The 12322-nt window shown below is 48.1% G+C and overlaps 4 protein-coding genes across 4 annotated transcripts; 1 reads left to right on the forward strand and 3 right to left on the reverse strand.

The window, feature by feature from the left end:
* Window positions 1–216: 216 nt before the first annotated feature.
* N7500_006917 (BAR and SH3 domain-containing protein) lies at window positions 217–3148 on the reverse strand (the record flags this gene model as incomplete). Its single annotated transcript, XM_056678061.1, has 5 exons — window positions 217–624; window positions 1550–2413; window positions 2475–2591; window positions 2653–2970; window positions 3035–3148. 5 exons carry the CDS (start codon window positions 3146–3148, stop codon window positions 217–219), a joined length of 1821 nt encoding a protein of 606 aa, XP_056533061.1.
* Window positions 3149–5454: 2306 nt separating this feature from the next.
* N7500_006918 (S9 family peptidase) lies at window positions 5455–7860 on the reverse strand (the record flags this gene model as incomplete). Its single annotated transcript, XM_056678062.1, has 5 exons — window positions 5455–5999; window positions 6067–6638; window positions 6707–7369; window positions 7425–7531; window positions 7588–7860. Coding segments are annotated over 5 exons (2160 nt in total), but the record flags the coding sequence as incomplete, so codon positions are not given.
* A 398-nt stretch (window positions 7861–8258) lies between these two features.
* N7500_006919 (DNA helicase ZGRF1-like domain-containing protein) lies at window positions 8259–10165 on the forward strand (the record flags this gene model as incomplete). The annotated part of the gene is given in 3 exon segments (XM_056678063.1): window positions 8259–9122; window positions 9133–9779; window positions 9832–10165. The coding sequence occupies 3 exon segments, from the start codon at window positions 8259–8261 to the stop codon at window positions 10163–10165; spliced, it is 1845 nt and encodes a 614-aa protein (XP_056533063.1).
* A 524-nt stretch (window positions 10166–10689) lies between these two features.
* On the reverse strand, window positions 10690–12014 carry N7500_006920 (class I SAM-dependent methyltransferase; the record flags this gene model as incomplete). Its single annotated transcript, XM_056678064.1, has 3 exons — window positions 10690–11396; window positions 11569–11685; window positions 11930–12014. The coding sequence occupies 3 exons, from the start codon at window positions 12012–12014 to the stop codon at window positions 10690–10692; spliced, it is 909 nt and encodes a 302-aa protein (XP_056533064.1).
* Between the last annotated feature and the right edge of the window lie 308 nt (window positions 12015–12322).

Raw genomic sequence — 12322 nt, forward strand, 5'->3', positions numbered from 1 at the left:
TAACATCTGCTACTTTTCTTCGGGCATTAGAAAGCTGTATGGTCTATCCTTCTACAATAAATACTACTTCCTGATCGTATTTACCCTAATGATTTTGCTTACTGGGAGGATTTGTCATTCTCACAAGAGATTTACAGGAATTTGGTGTGGTCCAAAGCAATATAATAAGAATCAACTAAGACATACTACCATTACTACTCACATATGTTTCAGGCCCTAGGGCCGAGGCTCAAAAATATAATGTCGGTCGATCGAAAGGTTTCCGGCGGCAATCTCCATCTGGTAGTGCTCAGCAAGGGCGATAACCCCAATGATCCAGCCGCGCTGCGCAAGGTCCTTGTCGCAGTTCATGACTGGGAGCGAGATCCAAAGGGCTTCCTGATGATGCATGGCCTCGTAGTTGGTGACCTTGCAGTCTCCCTCCCGGCAACGGTCAGCCATTAAATCCATTAACTCCTCGTCGGAAGAGAGGCGGTCCTCAAGGGTAAGTTGCACTGAGACCCACCACAACTCGGGTAGGGTTCGGAGGTCCTCGTAGTGAGGGAGCCCCTCCGAGAGGAAAATAGTACGTGTGCGTCGCAGGGCTTCCCGCTGTGCTGCGTCCATGGCTGCAGGGGCTGCGCGCTTCAAGAGCCGAGGTATCTTTGATTTAAAAATAGCTGCGAGGGTTGCGGGCTCTGACGACCGCGGTCTGAATCTGAAATGTTTATCTGTTTAGGAAGCTGGGGCTTGGTTTGGTTTTGATATAACTGTGATGAGGAAGTATTGTTCTGTCTGATGGTGTCTGATGGTAGAGACTAGATGGGGATATTCGAGTCTATTTAAACGGAAAACAGCGAAGCAGAGCACAGTCGTGTAGAGGACGCTGTCTTTGACCTGCAAACAAAGTCTTTTACACTCAGGTTGTTACAATGCCTTTCGTCGGTCCTTTGACAAGGCAATATAGCACCCGGCATATTAAACAAAGCCTCGAAGCCTTTCACGGCTCAAAATTCGAGATCAAACCGCTAAACAAAGCCTTCACAAATGTCGGTAAGCGATATCTCTTCGAGTAACTTACATTCCAACTGAATCTTGGTCAAATGCTTGGTGCTTCTAATGAGGGAACAGTGAAACATTTCCGATGGTGCCAATCAGTCCAACGATCACTCAAATTGCAAAGTTTTTTTTTTGCAGCGGTGATATTTCCTAAGCTACATTAACACTAGGAGACAATGTCACAACTCAATTCTAACAGTCTTGCCAGGATGGATGTGCCCTGACTCGACTTTACGCGTACTTGAGTAAATCAAGATGTCGAAGAGCTTGTGCAAGGGGAATTGTGGTTCAGCATCTTTTCCCACATTTCCAGTAAAGAAAAAAGAAAACAATACCAAATAGCTAGCCAAACATAATTACAAAGCAGCAAAATCAATAGGAGAGTTCATTAATTGCGTACATTAATAACGGCGTAGCTATTGGTCTACCAAGTAAACCAGATGCGTCATTTTTATGCATGTTCCACAAACCGAGGCATCTCGCGGGCTTCGAAGACCGCCCATTACTCAACATAGTTGGCAGGGAAAGGTCCTTTTTGCCCTCGCAACTCACCCTCCCACCAATCATCTGTGCTTTGTGTCTTCCGCACAATGCGAATGCGGTCCCCTTCTCGGAAACTCAGGTCGCCATCCCCCTGGCCATCAAAGTCATACAATGCTGTGACGAAAACTGGACGGGAACTTGCTGGTGGTGGCGGTGGGGGTCTCTTTTTCCCTGCGGCAACAGTCATAGGTGATACTTTGGCCTGGAAGCAGTCTATGTTTGGACCGGCAGGTGATCTCACTACCCCCGATGGGACAGGGGTGGGCTGTGGCGTCGGTAATAATGTCGGGCGAGGAGGGTCGAAGTAGTCGCCGCCCGTCGAGAGGGCCGGGGATCCCGCAGTGTTTCCAACAGGAATTGCGTTGCTCCTATGACTGATGGTTGATAGGGGCGGAGATGGAGGGTATTCGGGCACGCAGGGTGTCTGGCTCGACGACCCTGGTGTCTGTGATCCCCGGCGGAAAGAACCATGGAGCGAACTCGATGAGGTTCTGCTGGATATGCGGCCTCCAATCGAGGGACGTTTCTTATTCTCCTGGTCGGCTGCCGCTCGGCGCATGGCCTTGCCTTGGGCCAGGCAGCCGAAGTTATCTATTTCAGCTTGCACGGGGTTGAAGGCTAACTCCCAGTCTTGGACAACTTGTTCCATGGCTGGTGGTGGGGATGGGAATCCCTCCTCTGCACAGTACGTGTGAAGCACTGTGTAATAGTGCGCAAGCATGCGATTTTGAATCTCAACCTGTGCTTCGAGGATGTATGGCGTCAGGGAGAAGATGAGAGCAATCAATGTTGGAAGTCGCTGTCGTAGATCATGGTCGGCAGCTTGGTAAGCCTGGATGCTGATTAGGGTTTCTTACTTTGTGAATAGTGTGGGGCATTGAGATCATTTGTACCTCTTTCGTATTGGCAAGTTCCGCCTCCGCTTTGGCAAGGCTCACATTTTCGCGATCGGTGCGCTTTTGTTTTTTCGCGAGGCTATCAACACGTCCTTGCGATATTTCGAAGTCAGTCTAGAAGTTGGAATATCAGCGACCATCAATTTACCAAGAACTGCCATTCTTCATTGTGTACCTTCTTGTTGTTTCGCTTTTTGATCGTTTTTTTCATCGGCGCAAGGGACTCTTTGGCATGCGCAGCCGGCTGGGACATGCGAGTATCGACAGCACTGAGTTCTTCTATGAGATCGGTACGCAGTTCGTCATATTCTTTGCGCAGTCGATTTGTCCGAGCTAATCTGATGGGGTCGGTTTCCACGGCTTTGTGATTAGACGGGGTCTCCGAGGATCCAACGATAGGACCGTAGAGGCCGTCAAACTCATCGATAAGGCAACTCTGATAAGTCGCGATGGAGACCCAAGCATCACGCCAGGCTTGGGTAGACTCCACAATCTAATCAAATAACACGTATCAGTAAATGGGGTGGAACGCGCGTCTTTGGGGTAACATTGTCTACCTTTCCCAGGAGCATATCTGCATCGTCGAAATCTTTGAGAAGCACAGCAATTTGGCTGTCATCTGCAGACGACTTCGTCGTCAGGCGACCAAAGCGCCTCGACATGTTCTGCATATTGGGCAATGGGTTTTTGGAAGCTGAGGGAGTCGAAACGTGGAGAGGTAACGAAACTGTCGTACGGGCACGATGGAAAAGCACAAGCTTTAATTTCAAGTCAACATGCCACAAACGTAGAGTGATGTGGGAGGAACATCGAAAGAAGGGGCTAAACGTCCCCCATAGACTTGGCCCCAAACCTGGAAATGTTTCAGCCTTTCATGCGGCTCTCGCCCCGACCCCCTCAATATTGACCTTTCGGGAAGGTGGTATGTTGATCACCTTGAACTCATCCCACTTTACTCCGTGCTTCGCACTTTGTAGATAAATACCTAGATATTATATGACTACGCATCTTACCTCGATATTACTGGAAAAGACGAGCCATCTGACAAGGGTATGTATACGCATGCCTTTTAGGGGCTTAGCTTGTGAGTCATAAAATACAATACCCAAGAGCAGAAACAGAAGATATCGTAGATGTACCTAGAGATTGTTGATATTAGGTACATCTTAAGTATTTGCAATCCATGGATCAATGAACTTAACATGATGACCTCAGAACTCTATATCCACGTGATCTAGCACATCAAGGCAACTGCGATTTGAACGTGCCGTAGATACTTGGTATTTGTTCCCTCTTCTTCGATCGTAATTTCATCTCCTCCGTATGGGATACAACGGTTAGATCACAGAAACGGCCTCCTTCTGTTCTAAGCAAGGCGCCCTCGCCTTCGCTCCGGTTTTAGTTTAGCCGCAGCTCTAGTCGTTTTTAGGGGTTCCCTCAACGTGCTCTGGAGTCTGGCTATCTTTAGCGGGTGACTCATACGAGGAAACTGGTAGATTCAGTCGAGCTCTCTATTCTTGATTGGAGTAAAGAGGAAAAATTGGGAGTCTGATATTAAAGATCATATCTCGTCAGTTAGCCTCGAGAGGCGTATTCGACGTAGTATCTAAATCTCGGTAGTCCAACGAGGACAAATTCGACCAATGAAAGGAAATATATGGTCGAAGAAGTAATGCGCACCGGATAATCAATTTTGAAAAGAATGACACTCTTTGAAACTGTCCGTTACTCATATTAAAGGATACACACAAACACAAATGTACATAACCATCATATTCATCGATAGGACGTCTCGTTCAATCAGCCCACATTAAATACTGTGCCTGTACCAATTTAAAGTGAACCCAATCTGCTCAGGCTCACCCGAAGAAAGCATGTCGAGAAGTCCACGTTTCTCCAGGTCCTGACAATACTCCTTGTTTGAAATGAATTCCTCTCACAGTTTTAGTCGATTACGGTCGAGGAGGATATTTTCTGGGCGTAGATCACCATGCGCGAGGTTAAGTGATTCTAAGAAAGCGACGCCTTGGGCAAGATCGTTCATCCATTCCTTTCGTAGGGATAGAGGTTCTAACTTTTCCACTTTGGTAACCACCATAGTTTGCTCGTCCCGGGTATGGTTTCCTTGTATCCTATAGGAGAGCGATATATCTATTTGGTGTGGTTAGTATATAGACCTATTGGCTGCTATTCTATATCGCACCTCTCATATACTCGAGAAAGATACCGTTGTCTGAAAAGAGAAAACATTGAACGATAGAGGGACAAGGCGGGTTTTGCGAGAAGATTCGGTATATCTCGACCTCTTTGCCGAATTGTTCCTTTTCAAATTTTGCAGGCTTTGGGACCTTGACCACGATGCGAGGGTGAACTTCGTAAACAAAAGAAATTCCTCCCCCCAGATCCAGTGCACACTTGGGAATTGGTTTTGAATATCCATGACTCAAATATTAGTGGAGACGCGAGAATGCTTTGAAGTGCAGGACAGAAGAAGTGTTTCCCCTGATTTAAGGGGCGGAGGTGAGCAAAGGGGCAAAAGTAGGGCCGACCAGCACAAAGCACAGGGATGCAAGCTTCGTTTTGAAAGCAAAAGTGCTATTTCTATTTGACCTTTGAACTCTCGCAATTTTAGCTTAACTGCAAGAATAACCTCATTTAGAAATTAGCAGGATTCAACCGACATTTTCTCTCCCTTTTGTGAAGAGAAACAACACTTCCATTACAGTTTGACTGATGTAACTGAGGCAGTGAACGGTGAAGATACAAGCTCAGTTCCCAGGACGGACGAGTTTAAGATGTTTTTGCAATATCGGCTTTTATACCCAATGTACATTGACAGCAATCCCACCCCAATGTATACGTATACCCACTAGATAAATGTTCGACTGTGTATTCAACATAGATAGCACAACATAGGTTTAGTAACAGTTCAATAGTGATCCATTTTGGAACACAGAGATTCAATTTTAAGATTGTTTTAAATGTCCGCCGAATCCATCTTCAGTAGTGCTTTCTTCCACCAACTTTCCTCCTCCTGTACAGCTGCAATCCGGCTCTTCGCCTGCCGGAATCCATGCCCTTCTCCATGGAAAACCACTAGCTTAGACTCACGACCAGCCTTTGTCATCATTTCGACCATTTCCTCCGCCTGGTTCATAGGAACGACCAAATCCTCGTCTCCTTGCAGCAGCAACAGCGGCGCAGTGATTTTATCTGCCTTCAAGCAGGGACTGCGTTCGCTGAAAATGCGGTTTTTCTCGGCTTCATCTGCATTAGGATCAAACAACAAGGCGAATGCGTAATGGCTCTCGAACTTATGAGTATCCTCACAGAGAGCCTTGACATTGCCTATGCCGTACAGAGAATTTCCACCGGCAAAGAGATTGGGGTAATCACAGAGGGCTTGGAGCACGATGTATCCGCCTGCACTTTGGCCGCGAATACCGACTCCGGTTTGATCAATGCGGCCAGTGGATGCCAGATATGACACACAGCTAGCAGCATCTGCCGTGTCAATAAGTCCTAATGGTATTTGATCAGTATTCGAAAGGAATCGAACAGTCTGTTCTGGGAGGAGTGCAGTTCTCACCCCATTTGCCATTCAAAATATCCCGGTATGCTCTCCCGTACCCCGAGCTACCTCCGTAATTTACCCAAACAACAGCATAGCCCCGAGAAGTCCAGTATTGATCTGTAGTATTCAGACCGGTTCCAGTTTGAGACGTTGGTCCGCCATGGACACAAACGATCAAAGGTGGCAGTGCTCCGGATGGTGGCTGATAATCTGGGTTCTGGGGTGGGTAGAAGATGGCATGTGCCATCCCTTCCAAGTTCTCGCCATGAACTCTTGGGAAAGATATATGCTCCGGCTTGGATACAAGAGAAGTTGGCATGGGGAAGTCGGAAGCTGCCTTGAGTGCATTGATATTGAGGGTGTCGGTGTCCAATGTAAAAACAGTGTTGAAGCTTGTCTCACTGGAACCAAGAAGCGCTATCTTTGTGTCTGAGAGGGGAGTATCTGCTAGAATAATCGTGTCTGTCACTGGCACATTGAGGTCTCGCCAGGAGTCGTTTGACAGATCTATCATTATGAAGCTCCATCGAGCATTCTTTGTGTACGACGCGATCATCGAAGTCGGACTCAGACAAATGTATGTGCAGCTGGTAAAGGAAAGCGTGGGTCAGCTATCAAATCAACAGTCGATCTCTCAAGTCAAAATCGAACGTACTTCCCTAGACGCCAGTCTGGCTGCGAAAAGTCCACTTCTTCTAAGCCACGCAGGGCTATCCGTTCGCATTCCAAGGTATCAACTCGAGTCCGATAGAGCTGCCAATACCCCGAACAATCGCTAGTGAAGTACAATGTATTATCGAGGCCCCATCGTGGCTGGCTAACACTTTCTTTCTTGGGTACGCCCGAGACAAGGTGGACATCTGTGATCTCGCCATTATTCCATTTAGCCACATACAGACGGGCTCCTGTCCATGGCATATCTGGATGAGACCACTGAGTCCAGCATATTCTGCTGCCATTGGGGGAGAACTGAGCAGCACTGTAGAAATCATCACCGGAGGCGACGTTGACTATGTCTCCGGATTGTATGTTTACCGCCACGAGTCGGTTCCGAACTTCCGATGGCAAGGGCTTGGAGTGGTCTTCTTCGATCGCCAAAATCCATCCTGAATGTGCGTGACTATTAGACAAAGAGCCCATAACGGAAGTGCTCGCATAGCGGATAGCAGTGTCTGTCGTGGTGATCCGCTCTACATGACCCGTGGAGGGATCCAGTTTATGCAGATCCTGTGTCTCCCGATCAGAAAAGATGATATGCCCATCAAAAGCAATCATCGATGCGCCGCCATATTCATGAACTTTGGTGCGAGCGTCATACCTAGTAGACCCTTATTAGAAGTGGGTTCATACATGGCTAGATCTCAGGTATGTACTTGACCGGTAAGATATCACGTCCGTCACGACCGGAGTACTCAACAACGCAGCCTCGTCCCTGCTCTTTAGGTCGACCCTCGATGACATAAATCTTTCCGTTCGATACCTAGAAAGGTCACTCAACATTGCACTATGGGCAGTCTTCGTATTCTTTGAACATACTGCAATGGATTCGAACTGCACACCATCAGCACCAAGCAAAGTGGAGCTGATCGGGCTCTTCCATTGACCGAATGGGGCTGTAATAGGTGACATTATGGTTGTAGCAATAGCTCGATTATCTGTCAAGTTGATACTCCTGTTGAAAAAGTGGTTTGGTATGGGCGTTGGCGTTGGGCGAATGAAAAAAAATCTACCCCGCAGAGACCACAACCTGGAGGCTGACCAGTTGTCAGCTGAACCTTTGGTATCTCGACCCAGATTTGATTGAGATGCCTAGGTATCGATATAAAAGTGATCAATTGACTAACCTCTCATCGGCATCTCGAATATCTCGAAAATCCCTTTGGATGCATTCGTGTCTTTTCTATACCGTTTTACTGGTCTTTCTTGACCCCTAGAAACGATTTGTTGAATACCTTGTTCCAGTCTCTCTGATGGAAATCCTGATCACCTAGGTAGTCATTCACAAATAACGGAGGAATTACATGTCTTGATTTCTCTCCATTCTCCAATACTGCTTGCTGCCTGAGGCCTTACAAGCCCCCTCTGCCTTATCAGCTTATCGCATTTTCCACTTCCAACGCGAGACGCGGTTGAAAATACATTTCGCAATTCCATTTGATCCAGCGCTGAAGCCATGAGCAAACTCGATGTTACATAATGCTACCATGATGTCCACGCCTTCGTCTTCCACGCGTGGTCCCCCGACCTCCCCGCAGGTTACGGCCTCGGTCGTGAAGTTTCGCTGCCTGTACACTCACGATCTACGCCGTAAGTCCAAACGATGGCACGATGGCTACCTTCGATATCATAAATTCAACAAGCGTGTCATGGTCTACGATGACCAGGGAAACTTTATTGGTGACCACCACTGGCGATCTCCGGATGAAGTACAGGATGGTGACGAGATGGAGCTGGACAAAGGGGTTCTAATTGAGGTGACCGAGAACATGGGCACAACAGAGACGGATATCACAACCCTTTACGAAAAAAGGATATCTAGTCAGGGCTCACCGCAGACTAAAGCCCCGGTGTCCCAAGTCCCTCGCACCTCTACCCAGACCTCGACCCAAACCTCTGCACCTATTCGTTCATCCGGTTCGTCCCAGTCATTCCGTTCACTTAACGATCTGCTAGGGATCAAAAGGACTCCAATCGGGCATTTGGTACCTCCATATGAGGAACGACGTCCTTCGAGACCTACATCCAGCGTTCAGGCGTCTGCACCAGCACCGAAGCGACAGAAGACATCATCGGTAATGAATCTAAGCCTTGAGCAAGGCTCGAGTGCCCAGAGTGAGGTCATTGATTTGACCGATTCAGCTGATTCAAATGAGAGACCCTTCGCGAGGCAGATGCTAAATCAAATAGCAAAGGAACTACCTAGACCCGGGGGTGATTCTACTTATGCACCCCTGGTAAATCGTGAGCAGACGTCGATAGTTCAGTCAAAACAAACTCAGCCACTGAGACACAATCCTCCATTCTCAACGGCCCCCGCTCCAAGTTCATCTGAACCAACACTTGACAAGGCAGTCTGTACAGCCATCAAGGGTGTCCAATCTGAAAGGTCCCGGCGCAATGAATCAACAAATGCACTGCCCTCTATCCAACCGTCAAAACCCCCCGGCCCCTCGTCGAAAGGCCCTCTTCCCATCCCCCCCAGGAACACAAAAAGCGAGGCCTCAACAGAATTTGCACATGGAGCAGCCATCAATCACCCGTGCAAATCAAGCAAAAGCCGTGTCACGCCTGACCCCACCACACAAGTCTGACCCTCCGAGGATCTCAAGAGGCTCCTCCCCAGGTGCACCTAGACAGCTGTCTGCTGGCCCATCTATACCGCAGGCGCCAGTACGTGCAGTCACCAATTATGTTAAACCTATTGAACCTGCGAACAATCAGGCTCCAACGAACGTTCCACCTCCAACGCATTATTCATCTCCAGCCAATATTCCACCTCCAGCCAACAACTCACCTTCAACGAACATGCCACCTCCATCGCATCCACCTTCGGTAATACGATCTGGGGCACCTATATCGTCTTTACGCATGGGAACCGGGAAGCCACGCAGAAAATTGATGTACAGTGCTTTACTGCCCGGTGCTTCACGAACTCCATCTCCGGCGACCTCAGACACACTTCCTACGAGTGCACGCCGTGAGCCGGCCACAGAATCCCTGGAACAATAGTTAGTATGTACCTACCCTTCAACTGGGATCGTGATATTGATTTATGTGTAGCCTGGCTGCCGCACCAGGTGATTCCTCAAGACCAAACGAAGAGTTTTTGCCCTCAACCTCGACTCAATTTATCTTTGACGAGATGATAGATGGATCAGGCTTCAAATCCCCGTCCACTATCAAAAGGCTCGCCGGGAAAAGGTCTATCGATTCACCGTTGCGCAAATCAATTTCAGATCCAACCGCATTAACTGCCCGCCGGGTCAGAGCAGGAGTATCATTCCATGCAGCTAACATGGAAGACCAGCCCAAAGAGCAGGGCCCATGGACGTCCGAGGCATTAGACTTGTTTGACTTCTGGCCTGTTGGACGATCCAAGCCGCCAAACAACTGAAATACTGTGGTCCGGTCCAAGCGAAGAAAAACAAGCAGGCTCCAAATCATTGACCGATACGATGGGCAAGCCCCTTCCAAACTACTTCCAAGGCTCTTGTACAATAAGCTCTATGGCCCCATGAAACGCAACCGCGAGGTCGCGGAAATACCACTCGTCGACTATGCTGATCTCAAAGCCAAGGCAGTGAGTAGGTGTCTTTATTATTCCTGTGAGAGACACAGACAGATCTCCGACAGATCTCCAATATCCAATTCAAAATTGCACACATTGCGAAAATACGGCTTGCAATTCCTGTCGTGGAAAACCAAACATTCATACCCCGGGTTCCGCTTCTCTTCCTGATATGTTAGGACTTACGTTGAATTTGAAGGAGACCCAGAACAATGCTTGAAGACATCAATGAAACGAGCGGAAGTTCAACACAAACAAACAACCAAAGATACCCATTTGAATTGATAATAAGTACATATTCATCCACTCATCCTATAAACAATCCACTCACAACAGTATCAAATAAACTCCTAAATCCCCTTCTTAACCAAAACCCCAGAGATATAAGGCATAGCCGACCACTCAAAAGCCCTCTCCAACTCAACACTCTCCCATCCCCCATCCACGTCAGCAGCAGCCCTCAAAACCGCCTCTGTATCCCTATCCAAGCAACAGTCCCCGATGAACCAACTCCACCCAAGAGCCTGATAGATACCCTGCACAACACGGGCTACAATCGACCCTTTCGCCCGCCGCCACGGGTTAACAACATGCTCCGTAACAAGCAGCCGCCCACCAGGCTTGAGCATCCCATACAACTCGCCGACCGTGCGTTCCATCTCCGGCACAGAGCACAGCACTCGCACACAGAGGATCGTGTCGAAGATGCCTGCGCGCGCGTCGGAATCATACGCATCCAAAACGCCCGTGCCCGTCGCTCTCAATGCGGGAATTAGTTCACTAGCTGCTACTCCTGTCGGCACGATGTGGTAATTGGAAGAGATGTTTTCTGCCACTGCCTTTTCACGGATCGAGGAATGTAGGCTTTCGCATGGCTCCGCGCCGTATAGGGCTCTTATTGCTGGTGAGGTGAGTAGTGGCATCTGTGTGCCTGTGCCTGGTCCGATGTCCAGGACTATCCCTGAGGCTGTGCGGAGAAGTGGAGGGATTAAAGCTGACGAGCCGACTGGCTCGGGGACTTCTGTATTGTTCGGGTCGGATGACATTTGGCGGGGTGCTGTGGTGATAATTTGATTAGGATTCATGTTTTTCTTTGCTTTATCTTGATTTCGATAGGAATCTCAATAGAGCGCTCTCCTTTCTCACTGGTTATGTAGAACAGCCAATAGATATGGTTTCCACTCTAGGTTTGCTGATAATAAATGTGAGGGCTGGTGGGTAATACTCACAGGTGAAATCAATCCAGAATCTTCCGAATGCTTCATCGCGCAGTCTCCTGGTCTGGGTAATTGGGGCAAAGAGGTGGCCATTCTTGAAGACAGCTTCGGTGCAGACTCGGACGTAGTCTGTGGTATTGCAGTTAGTGAGTTGCCAAATTGGATCTAGAAGATGAGAAATTGGTGCTGATGTGACTCGATGACCGACAGAATACAGAGACCGTTCAGTGAAAAGACACAAGAGAAAAGAACTATTGATACAACATAGAGACAATACAAGAAAGTGAAACCACGTCCACCGGCATCAAATCTCATATATTGAGATTGAAGCCATACGGTGTCTGTTCGGTGATTGTTCGGGGTCTGTACTTACGGGACATCGCCCAGGCCATGATCTGTGCGGGCTCTAACATTGCAAGCATTCGCCCGACAAACGGTGGAGGGCCTTCGGTAGACATGGTGGTTCGAAGATGTTCGAGATTCGATATGACCAACGCCAATGAATGCTGAGAGGAGACCGGTGGAGATTTATATACTTGGGGCGCAGATTATATATCACGTGACCTGAAGCCCTGCCCTTGCAGGAACTTCGGCGTTTGAAACGCCACATCCTTCTATGACCGAAAATCAATGGACAATAACTCGGCTTACAGATCGAAAGTAATCAGACGTGTTCCAACAAATTCCAACGAGTTGAACATAGACTAATATCTAGCATCCTGGTCTGGTGCAAAATGCACAAATACTCAATAGATGGTTTCACCGG

This window comes from Penicillium coprophilum (genome assembly GCF_028826855.1).
Source record: "Penicillium coprophilum strain IBT 35676 chromosome Unknown utg000004l_segment0_segment0, whole genome shotgun sequence".
Taxonomy (NCBI): Eukaryota; Fungi; Ascomycota; class Eurotiomycetes; order Eurotiales; family Aspergillaceae; genus Penicillium; species Penicillium coprophilum.